This window comes from Lissotriton vulgaris, chromosome 4_1 (assembly GCF_964263255.1).
Source record: "Lissotriton vulgaris chromosome 4_1, aLisVul1.2, whole genome shotgun sequence".
In the NCBI taxonomy this organism is placed as follows: domain Eukaryota; kingdom Metazoa; phylum Chordata; class Amphibia; order Caudata; family Salamandridae; genus Lissotriton; species Lissotriton vulgaris.
Genome location: NC_141691.1, coordinates 1,580,103,377 through 1,580,128,174, shown reverse-complemented (window position 1 = coordinate 1,580,128,174; position 24,798 = coordinate 1,580,103,377). Strand labels below are relative to the sequence as shown.

At 43.2% G+C, this 24,798-nt stretch overlaps 1 protein-coding gene across 1 annotated transcript in view; it reads left to right on the top strand.

Annotated features, from left to right (window-relative positions):
- The window catches only part of PDE7A (phosphodiesterase 7A), a 1,213,253-nt gene that overhangs the window by 430,339 nt on the left and 758,116 nt on the right, over positions 1 to 24,798 (top strand). The window contains exon 6 of the mRNA XM_086965809.1: positions 99 to 162. Coding sequence (XP_086821935.1) covers positions 99 to 162 — 64 coding nt within the window. The remainder of the gene's footprint in view (positions 1 to 98; positions 163 to 24,798) is intronic.

Genomic DNA, 24,798 nt, shown 5'->3' with positions numbered 1-24,798 from the left:
ATGTAAAAGATTGGCTGAACTACCTGGCCTCAGTTGGAACTAATGCTGATGGAAAATGTAACTTTATGTGATTATTAACTGTATTTTTTTGTTTTTAGTTTATGTTGGAGAAAATTGAAAAATGGAATTTTAATGTCTTTCTTTTTGATAGATTAACGAATGGTAAGTTCATTTCTCTACTTTTTCTCTTGTGCTTATTAGTCATGTCTAGTAAATTGAACCTTTTGATTTTTCTGTTTTCTTATCACTAGGCACATTTCTGAAAGTGGACCTACTTAGACATAATTCGTAATGTAGATTTGTTGTGAAGTTTACCTTCTTTAATAGATTACTAGTTACACCTCCCATCTACTGCTCTTGCAACTGGCAGAATTGAGGGATAAAGGGTTGAAATAACCTTTAACACACCATACATACATAATCAACTACAGTTTCAATATTCACTGACTCGGTGTATCTACTTATACACTGCTAGAGGTGTATACATAGAATAACAAGTGTATTTACTCTTCACTCCAGAAATGTGAGTTGGACCTAGCTGTTAGTCCTTCTTGCTTACCTAGGGACCTAAGACCAAAAAATGTCCCAGGCCAGTAAACATTATGCTCCCAAATGCAGCCAAATGTAGGGTTCTGACATGCATACATTGAGTAGATTTTAGTTCTTACAATATGCAGTGATAGCATAAGTAGATAACCTATTAAAATGATACTCTTAGACAGTGTACCAAAACCCAATCACTATTGGTCACTTCCAAATTACATTAAGCAATGTGCCAGATAATCTTAAATTGTGGGCTAATAATCAAGGGGTGGGGGGGGCTACTGTGGTTGTTTTTTTCCTTTATGGGCATTTGTACTGTACTGTTTGCCTTGAATACATTGATGCCTTCATTTTTCTAGACTGGGGTGGCATGGTGAGCAAAAGAATGATGGATTTAACCCAGATCTCTTGACTCTGGGTCAATGTTTTGATTTGTTCTGCATTCTTTCCATAAATTGTGTGCCTTTTGCTGTTAATTGTTCTAGCAGCATAGCCCGGGTCTCACTCTCCTTCCAACCCTAGCTGGGTTACATTCCTCGACTAATTTCTTCCAACTTTACTTGGAAATGAAGAGTAGATGCTGGAGTAACACATTTGTGCCCAATATGAGGATTGGTTCTGCACCCAGCTAGTTCCATACCTTCAGTTATTATATTTTATTGACTTTTTGTCCCAGAAAGATCTCACACGGTCACTGACCATAGTAGAGAGTTAAATAAGATACATTACTGTTACAGTAAATAACTAGTACAGAACTAAATGTGATACATTTACAGTTACAGTAATGATTACTGGAGTAAACAGGATTTTCAAGGTTTCCTACAATAACCACAAATGTAAGTACAAACCTATATCAGTTTGGCAACTCAAGGCTTTGAAATATAATAAAATGTAGAAGGTGAAATTAAACCTCGGCCTTCATATTCCTGATTGAGCATTGAGCAGGGAAGGCATTCTCTGTTGCTCTAGTCAGTTATTATTAAATGTTCTTAGATCTTGAAAAGTCACTTTTGAGTACAAACATCTGTGTCTAACGAACAAAAAACAATGGTTTTCCTTGGAGTGTTCGAAGCATCGGTCCACATTTAATTATGTATGCTCTATTTCAATACCGCAAACCTAGCCGAAAGACAGGGGAGAACTGTACGAGGTCAAAGACAGTAGTGTAGTTCCTATATTCCCAATAGGCTCTGCGCATTGGAATAATATATCCTATAGATGTGACGTAGGACTTATTTCTACTAGGTCTCTATCGAATATATTAGACTTAATTTGTGAGTGCCAGCTAGCTCAGAGGTCACTAGAAACTTTCTCGAATTTACAAGAAGGGATTCGTTTCTGACAACCGCATAAACATGACCACTTTGTTTCCCCAGGATAAAACTGATCTTCAGAGTCGTGGAAACAATAGATAGATATTTTACTCAGTCATTCGTGCATGCTTCGTTTCACCAGAGGTGCAGGAAAATAGAGAGACGGGCGTTTTCAATAAAAGTATTTATTGAACAGTCTTCTTTCTCATGTAGACTAAATTAATTGCTACAATCGTAAGACTGGCTGTAAAGTATAATGCGTACAGCAAGAAGAGTATTATAAAATAATACTGTTAAAGCATGGTATGGTTTCTAAGCCATAAAATACATACAGAAATAGACTAAAAGTACTCAACTAGTGCTTCTAAAATACGCCTACCCCGATGTACCTAACCTAAGTCTAGTACGAGGAAAGTAAGTGTGGTGTAGCATAAGTTTAGTATTCTTTTGCCAAGAATCTATCCAAGATTTCTCTTAGGGTCTAATCAGCTCCATACCTTGGTTTAGACTAAATGAGGTCAGCCTCAGGACTCGAATTTCCCAACACCCCGCAAGGGGAGCTTGGAAACACTGGAGCTGGATTTCTCGGCAAGAGAAAAGACAGCTTCTCTCTGTGCGTCTGCTGGAGGGTTGGCTTCCTTCGGCACTTGCTGTAGCGAGATGCGTCTAGTAAGTAGATAGTCTAACGGCTCTTAACCACTGAATATTTGCTTGAGCAAGTGTTGGCATATTTATACCTTGAAGGTGCCGAGTTTGACGTAAAGGTGGACATCATAACGTCATCAAAGAGTCTGTTCTTTGAAAACTCCATGAGTTTATTTATTCTGTAAAACTCTTAAGTCCTGGCTTTTTGATCAGTAACTCCAGCTTACTGCCATCGTTTCTTGCTCTCTGTCCGCTAAGGCGCCGGGAAACCCTTTTTGGGTAGCTGAGCGCCTTACAAATCCAATAAATAAAATAAATAAATATGCCTATATAAGGACATGGTGATTTATACCTATATAAGAGCATGAATCGGAAAAATTACACTAGGGTCCTAAAATGCTATACAACACCCACTCCACTTTATTATGTTCGACATTACTAAAATGTAAGCACTAAAACAGATCTAAAGCATGTGATTACAATCCCACCCAAAAATGCATAAAAAGCTTTTGTAAAATGGTTGTACACATAAAATGAGCATTTGTACAGTACACATTTAAAAGAAATGATTTCAATTCAAGCATAAAGTATGATATTGGCAATGCTAGCTGAATGAATTATACAAATTACATTTATTAAATGGCTCTTAAATACAGAAGAAAAAAGTAGAAACCATCCCTTAGCAGACTATATAAACTGTTTTGGTTAGTCGATAAGGTCAATATTGTTTCTAGGAAGTATTCAAAGAATTCTTGTTCTCTAAGAATAGTTCTACTTTAAGCAGATTACTTTGTGCCAAAGTTCAATTTTGGAAAAAAGTCAAATCAAATCGTAGAAAAATAGAGTTCCAAAGTTGGAAGTTTTTTTTAATTTGTTTTGAAAAATGAAGGTCGAATTCAAAGTTGATAGAACGCTGTGTGCTAATTTCGAAAGTTATTGTCAGTGTCAGGAGAAAACATTAAGTCTTCTAAGCTGGCAAATAAATAGTCTACCACAGTAGGTGAAAGTTGAACCACTTCATTAAGTAGATCAATCGAACACAGATTAGAAGCATCGCCGTCAGTCGCATTAGCAATGTTCGCAGTAGGTGGTACCTGTGTGTGCCTGTTGGTCCACGTATCTCACCATCAGCTGGAATTGCCGGTGAGACCTCAATGAATGCCGTCATCAGGATTGGTAGCCGTTGGGGGCAACACAATGCGTTATCCGTTACCGAACCAACCAACCAACCAATAGTCAACATCCGTTGGCAGTGCTGATGGAAGTGTTAGACAGATATCCAACACGCATTCCTCTCCACAAAGCCAGCATCGTAGAACAGGTAAGATGCAGTCTTGCCAGATTGGTCTGAATGATAGGAACCACGTGGTATTCAGATCTCTCAAACGAGCCAAGCCAAGAATCTGTGTTATGCGCTCACCATACTGCATTGCCAGAAGAGTGTTCTCCATGGTAATCTGGGTAACGCTGGTGACTTGACTTGCCATAACTGAACAGGAGGAATAAAATTAGTATCCCTGCTACGAGTCCCAAAACGAGAGGCAGGCAGCCGAACACAGAGTGCACGAAGTTTGGAAAAATGCCTAGGACTACTTCAAAGGGTGATAACAGTCCCAAAAAAATAGTCTTAAATACATGTACAATACCACTGGTATCAGACATGTTTAAGATACGACCTAACATGTCTGCAAAATATATGAGGCAGTTTTTTGATAATAAGGCATGTATCTCAGCAGAGGACCTTGCAAGTAGCAGATCATACGTCTCTCTGGACGATGTCTGTGGCACAGTTTTTTTTAAAAAGAATGGCTTTCATTCTGCTTAAAGTATCAATTCGTATAGAAGAGATGTTCAGTGAAGGCCATAGTGGCGACTCCCCGTCGGTCTTAGTTTTTGGAAACAATACTTGCATACAGCAAGTGACCCTGGCTGACACACTAACGAGATAGGCTATTCCTGGCATCATTCGACAACTGCTGGCATCATTTAACATTATGTAGCTCCCTTTGGAAAGCTGCCTAAAAATTGGATCGATCACTGCTGCCGGGGAACCCTGCAGGTGGCACGATAAGTTGGTTAAAGAACCATCACAGGCTCCATGTAAATTAATGCCCTGACATAGAAGTGTACTGCTCAATGTGGTTTTGCCATTTTTACCATTAAGAAATACTTCCTTTTCCCCACTCCAACATTTGTGTGTGTATGGTAAATCCCAGATCGACTTTATGTACTCTGTTGGTATGCGTTTTAAGCAATACTGAAACTGGAAAATTGTCACTGGTATTGTGATGGTGCCATGTATTCTCCATTCCACGGCTGATTTCTCAAACGGTTAATGGTAATCTTTCCAGTTTTTCTATGCTCAGCACCGTATAGTCTGCTCTCCTCTGTGCCAAAGAGATTTGTTTATCTGTAAGGTTAATTCCAGTAAACAATGACGTGGTGTTGATGAGACGCCAAGGCACATAGCCTGAACAGAGGTTTTGTAACGTCCAGCCTAGCAGCATTATAGAACGCAATTGAGACTGTCCATGTTGTAACACGAGTAAGTCTTGTTCCTTTATGTCTATGGCAGAGGGTACAATGCTGTCCAAAGAATAAATTCTGGATGACATTTGTTAACCCATTGTCAACTACAGAGAGAGCTTTCTCTAAATTAATACAATCAATTTCTCGTATTCGTTCTGCAGTTTCCATTTGCGTGACTTTCCATACTTCATTATAAGCAGCGTAAATACCAGCGTATATGAAACGTTTATGACGTTGTTTGCGAGGTCCTAGTAAGAAGTCTAAAGTCAATGCCATATTTAAGTAAGGTTAAGTGTTGTTTTATATCTGGGAGTGCAGATTTTTGTAGCCCCTCAAGGCACAGTTTTCCTAAACTGTAAGTTGTTTGTATCCCTGGATGTTGTCTCTGGATATAATTTGGATCTGGCCTAGTTACTGTACACCCTTGTGTCTTGTTCAGGAGTCTCTCTTGACAGTTATTCGTGTCTGTGGGCTAGATTAAGCATTTTTTCCAATCAGGATTAGTTCAGTTTTGTTGTAAAATATAATTTACGTCTACCTCCTCATCTGTAGTTCTATTACTATGAGGTGTGGGCTTGGGTATGGACAGTTTAAGCCTTTTATCTTAGCCACGCCAAGACAAGATGTCTGTTAAACAGTTTCATTTAAGAACATTATTTGTTCTGGGATGATGCAGGCTCTGAATAAGGCTTCTAAACCTTGCACCTGCCAGTCTTTTGTGCCCAAGACAGTTTTTGTCTCAATGTTGTCTTTCCAAAAGTCAAAACCTAATGTGGAAAATAGAGCATAAAAGGCCGCAGAATACATTTGCTTAGTATTAGTAAACATACTTTTCATGCCTGTCTTAACATTTTTAAAGTAAAATGTTACTGGATTTGTGACATTAAAACCTGAGAAGTATGGAAATTTTTCATAAAGTGTTTGAGCTACCCTTTGGTGGCGTCGTACCATGTTCCCATTGATTATAAGTAAAACATTTCTAGGGTTTGCAGATTTGTGCAAATAATGGTGACCATATTGATTAAAACAATACATTTGTTCATAATCTGATGAACCTCCTAAGTATTCATGTTTCTGATAGATACATCTGCCAGTGGATTCCTCACCTTGTGAATATCCCCCTGCGTCAGCAACGTTCGGAAAATTCTTTTGTAGCACGCCGGCGTGGATGACGTCATAGGAGCACGGCATCGCACGCGACTCCTTCTGACGTCACCAACTCCTTATTAGTCCTACTGCCAGAAACAGGTCCCCGGAAGCTTGTCTCCTTTCCGGTGAAGAATTGGCTTGGTAGTTTGGTCTGCCCTGTTCCCATGAGGCACTGGGTCAGACTAATTTGCATATAGCCAGGTTCTGAACTGGGGTGATGCAGTGAGCTAAATAACGGTGATGGATCAAGCCCTGATCTCTTGACTGGGTAAGAGTGGTCTGCTTAATTCAGACACTCTGTTCATCACCACCCCCTTTTTTGTTACGTCGGCGTGATGACATCAGTTCCCTTTTTTCTGCGTCGTCGATGCTAACAGTTTTTTGGGATCTTCTGTGTTACAGATAGTAACTTTGTTGCTATTGTGTTTTTCTTTGGATCTGTTGGAGTTGCTGTCTTCCGTCGAGATGTCATCGAAGAAGACAGGCTTTAAGCAGTGCGGTTCGTGTGCCAGGATGATGTCTATTACCGATCCTCATGGTGACTGCTTATGGTGTCTGGGCTTGGATCACGACGTCAAGGGCTGTCGTTCCTGTTCAAAGATGAATCTGAAGGCTCTTCGAGAACGTGAGGCGAAACTCCTTCTTGCCAGGATAAAGGGTAAGGATGCCAAGAGGACTTCGAGGTCAAGATCAAGACGCTCGAGACCGAAGGCGAGGACGAGGTCGAGGTGCTGATCGGAGTCTGCTTCAAAGTCTGCTTCGGGTTCCTCGAAGAAGAAACTTAAGAGGAAGAAGCACAATTCGAAACACCATTCCGGCAGGGAGTCGGACTCGAAGAAGTAGTCTTCACGAAGACATCGTAAGGATACGTTGTCTCCCTCTCCAGCTCGTAAGCCTGAGGGTGAAGCCTCGCCTTTGCAGTCTCGAGAGCCAACTCCGAATCCCAGATTGTATCTGTCTCCGGAACCGTACCAGTCTTCGGTACATGATGAAGAGGAAGTTGACGTTCCTCAGGGTTTGGCGATTCCGGTGCATCAACCCGAGGAGTATGAGGAACAGGAAGAGTCGAATCCGGTACAACCTCATCAGGAGCAGCCAGTGGGTTTGTACCCTCAGTTTCCTGGTCCAGGTCAGGACCCTTCGCATTTTCTTAACTCCATGTATGGCGTTTATGCGAGAGCAATGTGCCCCTCTGGTGCACTGGCTGGTCCCATGGATCCATTGTCATTAAACCTGTGTGTGCCTCAAGCTTATGCTCCGGCGCCTTTTCTAGCATTTATGCCGACGCCGATTTCACCTTGGCATAGCTCGGCGCCACCGAGGTCGTCGACTCCGCTCACGGCTTCGCCGGCTCCGGAGCAACGTCGGGATCTAAATAAAGGTTAGACGCCGGTTCCAGCTTCCAATACTCTGGCTGTTCCAGCTCCTCATTCGACGCCGGCCCTGACTCAGTTGGAGTCGTTACCGAATCCGGCGACATCGGTTCGGTATGAATGGTCGAGGCAGAGAGCTCAGCGCCTTATGGAGGAAAAGGATTATGAGGAGCCTGAGGTAGAGGAAGGTAAACTTCAGGATCAAGATGACTACTTTGAAGATCTGCATGATGCAAGTGGTCTGCAGCTTTTACCGGAATGGGGGTTACCTACGGTATCTGATGCTCCTTCTAGGGATGTGGTTCTCTACCATGTAGTGATTAAGAAGGCTGCAGATCTTTTGAATCTAACTTTACCATCTGTGGAATAAAAGTCCAACATCCTTACTGAGGTACTCCATTCTCCGTCATCTGTGGTTGAGCCAACTCTTCCATTTTACTGAGGCCCTTACTGAACCTATATTGGAAGTCTGGAATAGGCCTCTTACTGCTCCTGCGGTGTCAAGATCAGTTGCAAGACGCTATAGAGTGGCACCTGGAGATCCTTTTTACCCCAGGTTCCTGGAGATAAGGTCTCTAAAAAGCAGGACCAGAATGCTAAAAAGGTGTTTTCGTCAGCTAGTATGGCCCTGAAATCGACGAATGCCACTTGTCTGCTGGGCAGATATGTTCATTCTTTGATGGACACAGTTAAGCAGCTATCATCTAAGCTTCCTGAGGAGGATAGGAGGAACTTTAGTGAGGTTTTGTCTGACACGCAGACTGCAGCCCGTCAGGTTATACAGAGTGGCGTGGACACTGCAGATTCAGTGGCTAGGATCATGGGGTCTTCAATCGCCACTAGAAGAGCTGCTTGGTTAAAGACTTCCGAGTTTTCAGCTGATGTTCAGGCTGCTCTGATGGATTTACCTTTTGATGGCACTGGCCTTTTCGTGAAGAAAGCGGATACCGCCTTGGAAAGGTTTAAAGATAGCAGAGCGACAGCAAGGTCTTTGGGCTTACAGACAAGAGGCTCTTTCGCTAAGAAGTACAGGGGTTTTGGAAGATCTAATTTTCGTTCCAATAAGCAGCAGCAGCAGCAAAATCCTTTGTACAAGTCCTATAGAGGTAGACCAAGGGGTCGTGCTCATGGACGTCAAGCCTCCTCCTCCTCTACTACCCACCCCCCCCCCCCCACCTACAACAGCAAAGCAGCCCTAGATCCGCCATTCCGGATCATGCGGGTCCTCTAGGGGTTCGGCTTACTTATTTTCTACGGGATTGGGAATCGGTTACATCAGATCTTTGGGTTCTCAATCTCATAGAGAATGGGTATGCTCTCCCCTTTCGGGAGTTCCCTCCCAATTACCGTCCTTGCCAAGGTTTTTGCTCGGAGGACCACCTGTTGCTCTTGCAGGAAGAAGTCCTGGCACTGTTCAGAAAAGGTGCGATAGAGGTGGTTCCGGAGCAGGAGAGGGGTCAGGGGTGCTACTCCCGGTATTTCCTGATCCCAAAGAAGGATGACAGACTTCATCCAATCCTTTTTGAACCTCTATCTCAAACAGGAGAAGTTCAAGATGCTCACTCTTGCGAAGCTTCTTCAAGCGCTGACGGAAGAAGACTGGATGGTGTCGATCGACTTACAGGATGCTTATTTCCACATCCCATCCTGAAGTCGCACAGGAAGTATCTCCGTTTTACGGTGGAGCGCAACACTACCAGTTTGCGGTCCTCTGTTTGGACTTACTACTGCGCCTCGAGTCTTTCCCAAGGTGATGGCTGTGGTGGCTGCACATCTCAGAAGGTCAGGGATTCCTGTATTCCCTTATCTGGACGATTGGCTGATCAAAGCAGAATCTCCAGAGATAGTGCTCCATCATCTGCAAGAGACAACTCAGTTGTTACACAGGTTGGGTTTCTCGATAAATGTTCCCAAATCTCACCTGGTGCCTTCCCAGCGCAACCTGTTCATAGGTGCGGTACTGGACACTACTGTGTGTCGTGCATTCCCCCCTCCTCAAAGGATTCGCGACATACAGGAAATGATTCCTTTATTTCACAACGGAGCGGTTGTTCCAGTCCAGAAGGTCCTTCGTCTGCTCGGTCTGATGGCTTCCTGCTTTCTGTTGGTCAACCATGCACGCTGGCACATGAGGGCACTCCAGTGGTGCCTCCGCAAGCAGTGGTATAAACACAACAGAGATCTCATGGAGTCAGTGAGGATCTCCGAAGAAACTGCAGCGGATATGTCTTGGTAAAGCGTGGAAGGCAATCTGTCACAAGGAAAGCCCTTTCATCGCCTCCATCGGTGGCCACAGTGATAACGGATGTATCCATTCTAGGGTGGGGTGCTCATCTGGGGGATCTAGAGGTCAAGGGTCTTTGGTCTCCAGAGGAAAGGTTGCTTCACATCAACCTTCTGGAGTTGCGGGCCATACGTTTAGCACTCAGGGCCTTCCTCCCTTCCCTTCGCGGACAGTCAGTTCAAGTCCTGACGGACAACACGACCGCAATGTGGTATATCAACAAGCAGGGAGGAGTGGGGTCGCGGTGTCTCTGCAGAGAGGCTCTGCGTCTCTGGTCCTGGGTTCAGGACCATCAGATTTGTCTGATGGCAAATCATCTGGCCGGGGTTCTGAACGTACGTGCGGACAATCTCAGTCGGCAGTTCTCTGCCGACCACGAGTGGAGGCTCCATCCAGAGGTAGTTCGTTATGTCTTTCGGACATGGGGAACTCCTCAGGCGGACCGGTTTGCCACTCATGAGAACGCTCACTGCCCGTCATTCTGCAGCCTCCGGTATCCGATGCAGGGAGCACTGGGGGACGCGTTTCAGTTGAGTTTGGACTCGACACTCCATTACGCGTTTCCTCCCATACCCTTGATTCAACAGGTTCTGAGGAAGATTCGCCAAGACCGGGCCCAAGTTATATTGATCGCCCTGGATTGGCCAAGAAGGGTGTGGTACACAGATCTTCTCCACCTCTCCTCGTGCCCTCCGCTCCGTCTCCCTCACAGGGCAGATCTCCTCTCCCAGATGGAGGGCAGGTTCTACCCCCCCACCTCCAGACCTTACACCTTCATGTCTGGAGATTGAACCGGGCAACCTGAATTCCTTTTTTCTCCCACACGATGTGGTGGATGTCATCTTATCGGCCAGGCGTGACTCCACCAAGTCCATCTAGGTTGTCTAAATTTGTTGCTTGGTGTGGGGAAAAGTCCATTGACCCTTTAAGGGCTTGTTTGTCCAATATACTTCAATTTACACTTTCCTTGGCCCAGCAGGGTTTTGCGGTAGCAACTATCAAAGGTTATTTGTTGGCCTTATCGGCGTTCCTTTGTTTGCCGGACCAACCCTCTTTGTTTAAATCTCCTATTGTTTTACGATTAATTAAGGACCTTACCAATACATTTCCTCCTACACCTTTTATTGTTCCTCAATGGGATTTGAATCTGGTTCTTACGTTCCTGATGGGTTCGACTTTCGAACCTTTACACAAGTGTCCCTTGAGACTTTTGTCTTTCAAGACTATTTTTTCTGATTGCAATTACCTCGGCAAGGAGGGTAAGTGAGCTTCAAGCTCTTAGCTCAAAGCCCCCATTCTTGACCAGTCATGCTGAACGAATGGTTCTTAGGACCAGGGCTGCTTTTCTGCCTCAGATGGTAACTCCTTTCCATCTGGGGCAGTCCATTACCGTTCCTAACTTCTATCCTCCCCCTCACCCTTCCAAGGAGGAGGAGCGGCTTCACCGCTTGGACCCTAAGAGGGCGTTGAGTTTTACCTGGACAGGACAAGGGAGTTCAGGTTGGATGACCAGCTGTTTGTTGGATTTGCTGGCTGCAGAAAAGGGAGAGCTGTGCGCAAGCTCACACTTTCAAGATGGATAATATTATGCATCAAGATCTGCTACTCTCTGGCGGGTAAGGATCCTCCTGAGGGTATAAGAGTTCACTCTACTAGAGCAAAGTCTGCTACATCTGCTTTATCTAGAGGTGTACATTTTGAGGATATTTGTAGAGCCGCAACTTGGGCCTCTCTCCACACTTTTGCGAAGCATTACTGCTTGGATACCGAGGTGAGGAGGGACGGCTACTTTGCGCGCTCTGCCCTCCAAGATTTTCTGGTATAAGGGATGGGACACCCTCCTCCGGGAGTGGTGGAATCCTGTGGGACTCTATTCACAAGGTAAGGAATCCACTGGCAGATGTATCTATCAGGAGAACAAGTTGCTTAACTTCGGTAACGCTTTTTCTGGTAGATACAGTATTTGCCTGTGGATTCCTCACTGACCCACCCGCCTCCCCGTTGTCCACTCTGCTATACCTGAGTTTATGTATATTTATGTTTATATTGGGTTTTTCATACCTTAGCTACGCACTATGTGTGTTTTTAAATTGTATTTACTATGTACACTGTATATGTGTATATGTACTGTCATTGGTCCGTCCGGGTGCCTCGAAGGCACGGCAAAAAGGGCACAACTTATGTCATCAGGCCGACATAGGCCTAATAAGGAGTTGGTGACGTCTGACGGAGTCGCGCGTGATGCCGTGCTCCTATGACGTCGTCCACGCCGGCGTCCTACAAAATAATTTTCCGAACGTTGCTGACGCAGGGGGATATTCAGAAGGTGAGGAATCCACAGGCAGATACTGTATCTACCAGGAAAAAGCGTTACCGAAGGTAAGTAACTTGTTCTTTGCAAATTTTGCTGACATTTCTAAGTCTGCCATCATGTTATTAACAGTCTCAAAGTCCCATCATCAGAAAATGTACTGGGTGAAACAAAATCACTCAAGGATACCTTAAATTGATGGAATCTTCAGCAGCTCGACAGGACCATAAATGTCACAATCAGTTCTGTCCCATGCTATACCACCAGGTAGAGGAACGGCTGAGATGTTCACTGATTACAGGTCTCTTTGGTCACGATGAGATGATTTGTGTGGCTTCAGGAGCAAGTAGATGTTCTTACTTGCTGTGTCCATTTTACTATATTTTCCATCTATCAGCTTTCCCAAACTTAAAACAAGAATGAGCCAAAATAGGAGAAAAAGTACACCTAACACAATCCAAAATTCAACCCATGGTAAAACCAGAAATATATTTGCAAGCTGGTGAAAAATTTCTATTACTTGGTCCTTGAAAGTTTTATTTGCTGGTCTTGTTTCGGGCTCACTGGGATCCTCAGAAAACGTATCAAAATTGATGAAATAGCCAAAGGCAGTTCTGTTAATTGTTGGTATTGCATCCGGATTATTTGAAATCACTGGAGCAGCTTGTTCCCGTGACATATTAATATAGTCAGATGTTACATCATTGTAGATGAGTTTCTTGACAAACTAATATTTGGGTCTCAAGAGGCACAAGTTCCATGGTGTTGTTGCATAGTCCTTTTTTTCTTACTGCAGATAATTCAAAGGTGATTTGTCTCCGTTTGAACCTCTTGGATAGTAGCAAGATTTGGTCATCTGCTACACTTTTGGAGTCCACTGGGCCTACTACTTATTATCGGCCACATGGTGTGGTTTTACCAGCTCAATTGATACGCACCGGTTCTCCTTTCTTCCAGCAAGGGGCGGCAATAACACTGTTCTCAATCCGTGGATTGCTAGTACAGGTACTGGGTTTCTATAAGAAGACCCAAATTCCTTCTTATCCGCTATTTTCTCTCAGACCAGATCCTCAATCTTTGGAATCCAGACAGGTCTTGATGGGACAGGTGTTTTTTCTTCAGTGGTCGTTGGCTTCTGTGTAGTGTTGCTTAGACTTATTATTGTTTCATTTAAGTCCTGCAAAACAGCCAAACGGTCTTTGATATCAAAGGGTTTTTGTTCTACCACTGAAGTATGACGATCTAGGTTTTTGACCATCATTCTAGTACCAAAAGATTTCATATGGAGCGATTCCACCCAGAGAATTTCTTGGCAGGTTAAGAGTACGTTGGACACTTATTAGATGTTTGACCCACCCGTCACCCGAGCCTAATACCCTAGCTGTTATAGATTGCTTTATGTCATGTTTTTTTCTTTCCACAACCGAATTTCCCTCAGGATGGAATGGACTAGAGTACTGCAATGCAATGCCCAAGCTGGCCACCTTGTAAGCTCGAGAGCTAAACGCAGGACCCTGGTCAGAATGCAGCGTGCCGATTGCGTATGTGCCGATAAAGACTCGCAAATATTTTATAACAGTTTGAACGTCAGCAGAGCGCTGAGGCCACATCCAAATGAATCTTATCCTAATAGTTTTGGGACCGCTTTTGTCCATAGGGACGTCTGAGCGTGGTTAGTCTAACGCTATCTAACAATGGTGTCTGTACTGAGCTGGCTACACTGTAGTCAGGAATCTGGCGGCGCTCTAAGCTGTGATCTCTGTAACAGACATCACAATTATTTTGTAAATGTGGACATTCATCCCCGGCCACCAGTACATCTCTTTTAATTCAAGTAGAGATTTTGAGATCCTTTGATGTATCAGACCTTCTCCCATATGTGCTTCTTGAATCAAAGCACCTCTCCGATTCCTGTTTGGAATTACCCTATCCCCCACTCCAGGGAATCGAGCAAAGGGAACCGAATTGGCATCAATTATGCATGAATATTCGAGTGGATCGTTTAGAGGTAACGCTGCACCGCAGCCTTGTGGCATTGACAGCTAGCATTGTTTCACCGTCTATGTATTTTTGAACGGGTTATTGCAGCTACGGAAGCATTTTGCACAGCTGCCTTCGCAGCTTCATCAGCCAGTGAATTCCCTGCAACGTGAACGCCATCACGCTGATGACTCGGTGTATGGATCACGTGAGTCTTTTGTAGTTCTTTCTATAACTGAACTACTTGTTCCCAAAGCAATGTATGCATGATTGTGCAGCCTTTTGCATCTTTGAAACAGTTTTTAACCCGATTCTGCAAGTATTCATTGTAATATTGGACGCAGTAATACGAATCGCACACTATGAGTGTGGGTAATTCGAGATCAGTATTTTCAAGCGCCATCTTGAAAGCCTGTAGTTCTGCTCGCTGAGCTGTACAGTCTCTGATAGATTGAGTTTTTGTGACCATAGGTCTGAATTTACCATCGCGCTAGCGACCTTTGACAATCGCACACGCTGCACTTTAAGCTTGTTTACCTCTAATTGCGGGCTGTGCTGATCCGTCTGTATAAATTATACATCCGTAATGTTCTAGAGACAGAATCGCAGTGGGCAGAGGACATTCTTGTTCGTATTGTAGAAATTCTTGTTTTCAAGTAGGGGTCAAAAACGTATTCAACGTCTGTTGCCGCAAGAATGTATCCATCTTGGATGTAAAGCTTTTGTATTCGGAATGCTCTCTTTCGTCACTGCCTCTAAGGCAGGTACAGGAGTAACGACCTTTATGCGTTTTCCCTGCGCGAGGGCTCTTTTGCTACTGCAGCTTGAACTGCTGTCAGAATTTTTTCTGTTGAATTGAATTTCATTTCAGCTTGTGTGTACAAGTGTGATTTGTAAGCTATTGGTATCTTTTCACCTTCATTAAAGGTTATTTATGTGAATCCGCATCTCCCTGGGATGATTCGGTTTACAAGGTTGCGTTCGTTTACGTGTGTCTGTAAATGGGTTGTTGCTAACATGTCTGTTTGCACTGAACGCAAAATTTCTGTGTGTTTTTGAGTCCAATTAGTAGGTTTGAAATCAGGTTTGATTAATTCGTAGAGAAGTTTAACCCTTTTTGCGTAGTTCAAAATGTAAGTTCTTCCGAAATTTAGGAATCCTAGAACTGACTAAGTTTTTCAGTGTTTTTGGAGGTTGCAGCAGTGCACATTTCTCTAAAAAGTTTGCTGCCAGGCTTTTGCCTTGACTTGAAAGTTTGTATCCTAGGAATAGGACGTTGAGGTGGGCAATTCTTGATTTCTTGAATTTGTACCCTTCAGAGGCGAAGCCAAGTATTATGGTGTTCACCCCGTTCAAGTGCTTGTCCAAATCATCGTCTGTAAGATAGATGTCATCGACATAAGATAATGCCTCATCATCATACGTTTGTAGTAACTCTGTTACTCTGGCTGAAAATAACCCTGGAGTATTCTTGAATCCCTGGGGGAGACGACAGAAGTGACGTTGTGTCTCCATAATTGAGAAAGCGGTCAAGTACCTGCTTTCTGGTGCGATATTTTGACAGAAAAAACAGTTTGAAATAGCTAATGTGGTTTTATAACTTATACACACAATGTTATTCATCAGTGCTGCACTGTGTGCATTTTGTACTGCAAAATTTTTGCAACAAGAATTTAAATGTCTGTAGTCCAAAACTAGACGATATGTATTGTCTAGTTTGGAGACGGGAAGCAAAGGCTTGTTCATGAATGAGGTGCATGTTTCAATCACTCCTTGGTATTCAAGTTGATCTAGGATCTCCCTGACCTGTTTTTTAGCTTCTTGATTAACTGGATACTGACTCTGAGCAGTAGGTTTATTTTTTAACTGGATCTTATGGTGAGGATAGTCCTCATCTTATCCTACGTGATTTTTATATAATGCTGGAGCCTGGGCTACAGCCTATTTTCTGGCATAAGTGTATTTTTTATGAATAGGAATATGATTGGAGAAGGCTGGCATATTGATCTCTTCAATAAGTCTTGTGTCACCATGAGATCATGGTGCCATCCCTGTATTTAGGCACTCCTTGGTTCTCCTGGAAGTGAGACTCCAAGCAATTCCAAGAAATTGTTATGGTGAATTATTTATTCATTCATCTGAATTTTCATGATATTTCTTTTTAAAGTAGTTCATATCATTTCAAAAAGAATTTTTACAATGTAAACATATTCCAATGTTTCATGCTCCAATGCATTTCGGGCGAAAAACATGCCCTTCATCGGGGAGCTTCTGCAATAAAAAACGAGACATAGCACTGAGGGTGGTTCCATCATGTGGGTTCAAAAAATAACACAACAATATGCACAGACGTTCAAAATGAATATAAAGCAAGAGGAAAACTGCGCATGATGTATTTAACAAAAATGGCATAGGGTAAAGACATCAATCCTGTCAAGCGGTTAAAGTAACGCGAGTCAAAGGAAATGTGGGGTGTTTGTGCCATCCGGTTACGTAAACTAAAGAAAATCCGTGACAAGTGCCCGTGCAGGATAGGCATGAAAGCGTAAGTCTATACTGAGGGTCGCGTAACTAAGACATCTTTTCATACGGCTGTTACAAGTATATTGAGACGCGCCGCGTATTCAAAATACATAGGCTGCATGCATACCGAGTGGCAGGCACCATTGTGTTTTCTCAGTAACTTACTCGTATCAATGTGTGTGGAAGCTCCGGTCGTCGGTTTCACCATCTTCACGTGAGGGTAGACGGGAAGTGTTATGAATTAGTAAATGTGATGATAACAAAAGGCGGACTACGGAGTGTGTAAAGACAAACGACGGACTATGGAGTGTGCAAAAACGGAGCCATCTTAAAAGGCAAATTCATACAGTGTGATTAGTGAGACGAACGAAACAGTGTTAGGGAGGTGTGACTTGAGTATAAAAAATGTAACAGCAGTCAATCGCATTTTTGGAGCAGAGTCATGAGTTCAAATAAAACATGAGAATTCTAAACGGTCATTAAGACCATTTGGCTTCATAGTCTGCATACGGTAAATCCAAACCATTTCTCTTTGGAGTAGGTGTTTGTTGTTGTCCATCCCTTCAATCTTTTGGACCTGTTCCAGAATCAAAAACTTAAGTTGGGATACATTGTGCCGATTTTCATTGAAGTGTGTTGCCACGTTGGATTTTTGGTTTTTTAATCTAATGTTCGATTTATGCTCGTTAATGCGAGTCTTAATTTTTCTCTCTGTCTTACCGATGTAACATTTGCCACAAGGGCATTTGATTAAATATACAACATTAGTTGTGTCACATGTAGCGTTCACAAAAAGTTTTACAGGAGTCCCTTTCATAGGGTGATTAACAACTGTTCCCACAATAATGTTGTTGCAGTTTCCGCAATTTCTGCATGGTCTGGTGCCTTTGCAAGGCGATCTCTCTTGGTGTTCTGTTGTCAGGATTTCTTTCAGGTTGGCACTACGGGTGTAGGCAAATAGAGGTGGTTCTTTGAAGGTGGTTCTGAAGTCTGGTTCAATGCTCATAATCGGCCAGTGTTTTAAAATTATTCGTTTGTAAGACGAACTCATGTTAGAAAATTTGGAGACTAACACCATTCTGTCGGTCTGTTCACGTGGACTTTTGGAAAATAGAGTTTCCCTTGGAGTCTCAATGGCCTTTTTCTTTGCATTTTCTATGAGTGTGATAGGGTATCCCCTAGTTTGGAACCTTACACCCATTGCCTGTAATCTGATTTGAGTTTGACCAGGGTCAGATGTAATCCTTCTGATTCGTAATATTTGAGATGTGGGTAAATGTTTTTTCATGAAAAAGAAATATCATGAAAATTCAGATGAAGGAATAAATAATTCACCATAAGAATTTCTTGGAATTGTTTGGAGTCTCACTTCCAGGAGAACCAAGGAGTGCCTAAATACAGGGATGGCACCATGATCTCATGGTGACACAAGACTTATTTACTATATAGACGTGCCTAGGTCGGACACGTTACCTGGTAGAGCACCCAACCTAATTTACAGTACATAAGGGCTGTTGAACTTATTTTTCAAAAACGCAGCTGTGCGCCACCCATTTTGATTAATATTGATCTCTTCGCCATGTGGGCACTCCCTGACAAATTCAGGTGGGCAGTCTTTTTCAGCCAGAAGGATGTCATAACCCTTAGATAGTTTTTCCCAAAAGAGTACTTTTATTTTTCTAGTTATATCCCCCTCTATCCGGAGTGTTACTTCATATAACTTATGGGGTACACTAACCCTGGAATCGGCAGTTTCAACTTGAATGTATTCATTCAGGTCCACTGTCTCCAGACGATCCTTCGGGATCTTGCGAGCTATGGTAACTTCTGCTACTCTGTCCAGCATTGTCTGTGCTCACTCCGCGTTCTTGAGTTGTATCCTCAAGATTCTCGGCATGTCTGATTTTTTGACTTGCTACCTTCTTCTTGGTGAATTGGGTTTTCTTATTTTTTGGAACGTGTTGATGGTCTTTGGACTTCACGTGTTCTTCCTTGTGTTCTGATCGTCCTCTTCTTTCGGATTTCTGCGAGGAAGTCTGAAAGGTACGAGAGGAACGTGTATCAGTATCTTGATATCTATCAGGTTTTCTCAAATTATCCCTATTTCTGAGGTTATATCTCTTTTCAGAGTGCTCCTTTTGAGGAGACCTACCTCTTGATTGAGAACGCTTCTCTTTAGGAAGTGTCTGTCTAGTATTTTCACACTTCTTTTTAGGAGTAGGGAGTGTGTTTTTGATAAAAACTTTTTCAGAATTTTTTGTCAGTTCGGGCTATACTGGTTTCCCTCCCAAACTATCTCTACCTAGTTCTTCATGGGATTTCAAAATTATTCTGGCCAGTCATATGGTTGCTCAGTTACATCAAGTTCTTTTAGTTTTTGGCGGATTGCCACAGATGCTGCTTCACCTTTAATATTAGCTAATATTATAGCTGAGACCTGATGGAAATCCTTCAGTAACTGCATACCGAGATTTAAAGCAGGCTCTGCCTCGTATTCATTTTGAATCTGTTTCAGGACAACTGGTATCACCGCCATAGACAGTACACCATGAGTTTTTGTGTAGATTGCGGCAAAGACTGTTCCCCAAGTGTCAGTCCTCCAGGTGTGGTGCGATCCCCATTGGTAAACAGATTGTTAGAATCCTGTGTTTCTTATGAGGTGTACTATCGGGAAATACTGCCTCGATCTGAGTAAATGTTTGAGCTAACCAGAATGGAATGTGTTCCCTCTTTGTAGGTAATTTACCAATGACGGATTGTATAGTCTGTGGTGTAATTTTGTTTGTGTTCCCTTGATGAAGGGTTTGCTGTGGAATTCTGATAGTCGGGTAGACTCTTAGTCTGCATGACATATTGAACCAATTGTCTATGTATTTTGATTGTTTTAGCTGAGTTAACCGTTCTATTTCTGACATTCTTTCAATGTCAGGATGTGGTGTATAGCTGGCTAGTACCGGCCATGCCGCTCCTGGCTACCTAGTGGACCGAGCCTGGTAATGTGATTCTGATGTTGTTGGGCGCCTTTAAACCAGAGCTGATGCTCTTGGTAAGTTAGTGGAATTTCAATGTCCTCGAAAGGAACGTATTCTGCTGCAGGTTCCTCTATCTAGTAGAAGTGGAACACATGTGTTGTATGATTTGCTTCTGGGAAGATAATTCATGAATAGAATACCTCTGTCTGCCGCTATTCATGTGCCTCTATTACAAATATAACCCTACCACCTCGTGGTGATAAGCCATTTTCTGTAAGCTTTATAGCTTTTTTTCCGTACATTTTCCAGGATGATTATAGCATCCACATCGGTTTCTTCGAAACCTGTAATGCTTAAACCTGGTTGGTTTGCATTTACTACAGCTCCGCCGGTTCTTGTAGGTCTACCGTTCTCTATCGCTATCCGACATTTTGTTGAAAGTTTTGCAGAGCAAGTTTCAAGGAGACAAAGATAAGGTGCACAATATTTTTGGAACACTGTATCCAACGTTGAACAAAACCATAAACTAATACATAGGGTTTTTCGTCCTATTCAGTTATGGCAGATTTTATCCTTTAATCCACTCCAGACGTCTATTGGGGTATTTTACGGGGAAAAAGGGGTCTCTGTGAAAAGCACGACTGAGTTACATTTGTATCTATAGTTAAATTAGTGCCTTACCAAACGTTGGGCACCATGTAGTGTAGTTCCTATATTCCCAATAGGCTCTGTGCATTGGAATAATATATCCTATAGATGTGACGTAGGACTTATGTCTACTAGGTTTCTATCGAATATATTCGACTTAATTTGTTAGTGCCAGCTAGCTCAGAGGTCACTAGAAACTTTCTCGAATTCACAAGAAGGGATTCGTTTCTGACAACTGCATAAACATGACAACTTTGTTCCCCAAGATAAAACTGATCTTCAGAGTCGTGGAAACAATAGATAGATATTTTACTCAGTCATTCGTGCATGCTTAGTTTCACCATAGGTGCAGAGAAATAGAGACAAGCGTTTTCAATAAAAGTATTTATTAAACAGTCTTCTTTCTCATGCAGTAGAAATTAATTGCTACAATCGTAAGACTGGCTGTAATGTATAATGCGTACAGCAAGAAAAGTATTATAAAATACTGTAAAAGCATGGTATGGTTTCTAAGCCATAAAATACATACATTAGTAAATGACGACTAAAAGTACTCAACTGGTGCTTCTAAAATACGCCCCCCGATGTACCTAACCTAAGTCTAGTATGAGGGAAGAAGTAAATGTGGTGTAGCATAAGTTTAGTATTCTTTTGCCAAGAATCTATCCAAGATTTCGCGTAGGGTCTAATCAGATCCGTACCTTGGTTTAGAATGATGGTCAGTCTCAGGACTCGATTTCCCAACACCCCGCAAGGGGTGCTTGGAAACACTGGAGCTGGATTTTTCGGCAAGAGGAAAGACAGCGTCTCTTACAGTGCGTCTGCTGGAGGGTCGGCTTCCTTCGGCACTTGCTGTAGCAAGATGCGTCGGGCAAGTAGCTAGTCTAACTGCTCCAAATCACCGCGTGTTTGCTTGGGCAAGTGTGGGCATATTTATACCTTGAAGGTGCAGAGTTTGACGTAAAGGTGGACATAATAACGTCATCAAAGATTCTCAGTTCTTCTGAAACTCCATGAGTTCTTGGACAAATCAATATTCAAGCAAGGGGAAGTCCCTAACTGCTGAAGCCTAGTTTTCCAAGAAATCGTTGTGGATTTTCGGAATTAGTGGAAGTAGCCATGGCGTATTTGGACTGCATGAGCTGTGTCTAAATCTGGTTGATTTCTATGCCTATATAAGGACATGGTGATTTATACCTATATAAGGGCATGAATCGGGAAAATTACACTAGAGTCCTAAAATGCTATACAACAAGACTAACATAAATTCAATGAGTGTTCAAGGTAGTTTGTAGGAGGTTAATGCACTCTGATGTACCAATCTTTAAGGAGATGCATCTTCAGTTTAATTGGAGCAGCTTTAGGACAGTCCTGTTCGATATGGGGATATTGTTCCACATCCTGGGAGCATAAATGAAAAGGTCTGCTGCACTGTTTTCACTTTTTACACTTTAGTGTACAGCCGGATGGTGTCCTGGCTGTGGTGTGCGTCAAACCACCATAGATGGTGACCTTATCTGCAAGGTAAGCAGGGATGCTGTGATGGCTTTGTAAATAGTGCTCCAGATTTTGAAGGTGGTGCAGGCTGGTAAGGGCAGCCAATGTACTTCCATCAGGATGGGAGCGATGTGATCATATTTCCTCAGGCCCAGGATGAGACATGTGACATCACTTTTTTTTAAATCTCTTTATTTGCATTTTATAGTTTTCTTAGAAAGTACAGTGTACAAAGGATAAATTAGTGCTTATTAGTTCCAACATATGGCAAGTTTTAATTCCGGTACCCTGGTATGCACAATTCGTACATAATATTTTGTGGCTGAGAAAAGCACGTTGATAACATGGGTCACACAATTGAAATCTATTTAAGTTGCTGGTTTAAGTTTGTTCTTTGTGTACCCCATGTAGCCATGCGTTTACTTTGACAGTTGGAAAGCAATGCTGAGACTATTTACTATTCTACTAATCAAAACAATAATAGAACTTCATTACCAGTTTAAGCGCCACCCGCAGCATTTTTCCATCTCCCAACGTAATTTGGCTCCTCTACCCGTATCACTAAGTTGATAAGGTAGGTTTGATTATACTACAGCCCGCTCTCCATTTAGTCTCACAGTAAATTTATAGTGACCACAGGCAACATGCCCACCTTGACAGAGTTCGGGTGCAGCACTTTTTATCGATGGTGGTACCCCATCCTCCATTAGCACAGTATGTTGTAACGACACCAATATAGTGTCTCATTGTTGCGCAATGGGATATTTACGCAGCCCCACTATATCTTCTTTGTGTAATGCTACACTTTCAAATTACAACAAGAGAGTGACTATTACTGTGAATTCATAAGAGACAGAATATCCCTACCTATTGGAAAACACAGTGTGGCGAAAGAGGGAAAAATATTATTTTATTTATTCATCAGGTCATAGGACTAGAAAAGAAAAAACTTATTTCTTAAAAGAACCCTCCCTCACCCTGGTGGTGACATGCTTCATCATGGGGTTCCCACAGGAGGGACCGAATGTCCCCCTTGTGTGCTGCTCGTCCTTGTCCGAGACCAGCCCTGACCTCTCAGGCCTTGCAGCCCCAGTTCAACTCGAATCCATTAATAATTGGCTGACTCAATCGGGCGACGAATTCGCTCCCCTGAGGCGGATTACGGTTAAGCGGGCCCATGCAGCTAATAGGTGGTTTAACTCTGACCTTAAGGCGAAAAAACTAGCTGCACGGAGAGCTGAGCGAGCTTGGAGGAGAGCCTATTGTCCTTTACTAAAATCCGCATACCATTCTGTCTTACAGACTTATAAAAAAGGCATCCTTGAGGCTAAGACAGAATACTAAGGCAGGATTTTAGCGGCAGAGTCCCAATCCAAAGAGATCTTTGCTACCGTCCATGAATTGGCAGCATCTGACAGAGCTACGGCAACGATCCCTCCCTCTCAACATCTGTGTAACTCGCTAAATGAGTTTTTCATTGAGAAGGTCGCACAGATTAAAATTAATATACCACTTCCTTCGTTAACATTTGTTAATCCGTCCCCTCCTACCTCCAAATTGGCTAGCATCCCCTTGCTGACCAAGGACTCACTCCTCCCTTTGCTTCGGCGGGTGAAGTAGGGTTCCCCCTTGGATTTTGGTCCCGCTTATGTCTTAAGAGAGATTTTTTCGGCCTGCCCCACCCCTCCCCTTACGTTCCTTAATGACTCACTAAGCAATGGTGTTGTTCCCACCCATCACAAATCAGCTGTCATCATCTCGATTTAAAAAAAAGCTGGCGCTGATCCCTTGTCCCCATCTAATTACCGTCCCATTTCCCTTATGCCCTACTGTGGAGAAGTGTGGCTCACTGGTTAGAGGAGGCAGACCTGGAAGCCGAGGTCAGCCCGGGACCAGGGTTCAATTCCCGGCTCGGCGGGGTCTTGAGTCCTAAAATGTCAATGGATTCGACAATTCTCGCTCCGGTGCCTACTCGATTCACGGGTTCACACTCTGCGACTCTGGGCAATAGCTTGCTTAATCTCCACAACGGCCCCTCGCGGTGGGATGCCTGGCTTTCACCTTGTGGATACCCTGCCGGGGTTATCTCACAGGGAATACCAGGACGGGTTCCCTAAGCAAGCGCTTAGATACCGGGTCGGTGATTTGCGCTATATAAATACATGTACATTTACATTTACATTTACTTGGGAAAGGTCTTAGAAACCCACGTTACGAGTATCCTGAGCACTTATGTGGAGGCAAATCATTGCCTCTCCTCCTGCCAGGCGGGCTTTCGACCTCTGCACTCCACGGAGAAGGTAGTGATCTCAGTGATGGATGGACTCCGCGAGGGTATTGACACTAACCTTTCGCAAGCCCTTGTCCTTTTGGACCTGCTGTCCGCCGCTTTTGACACGGTGGATCATTCCATCCTTCTCACTCGTGTCAGGGCGGCGGGCATAGAGGGCTCTGCCCTCTCCTGGCTCAAATCCTTCCTGTGTGATAGGGCACAGGCTGTCCATCTCGCTGGTTTTGCTGCCTGTTCACAAAAGGTGGAGTACGGCGTCCCTCAGGGCTCTTCTTTATTCCCTCTTTTTTCATTTTATACGTCTATCCCCTCATTTTTATGTTGCAGCAGCTAGAGGTCACGGTGTTTAATTACGCCTATGACCTCCAGCTTATTTTTAATCTCTCACTCCCCCTCTTCTGTTCAGAACTTCCAAACTGTTATGTTATTCATCCAAGATTGGATGAAATGCAACCACCTCAAACTCAACCCTGACAAGACAGAGTTGGTCTTGACAGGAGGTGGTTGCAGTCCCTGGTCCCCCTCGTTTTGGCCCCTTTCACTTGGTGTCCCCCCCCTCCCTAAAGTTAAAACCCTCGGGATTTTCCTGAACTCTCAACTCTCTGTAAACCCCCAGGTCAGTTCGGTGGTTTCTTCTTGTTTTTTCTCCCTCCGGACAATTAGGAAGATATCCCGCTTCTTCTCCCTTCCGGCACTGAAAATAATTGTGATGGCAATGGTGCTCTCGCGCCTCGATTATGG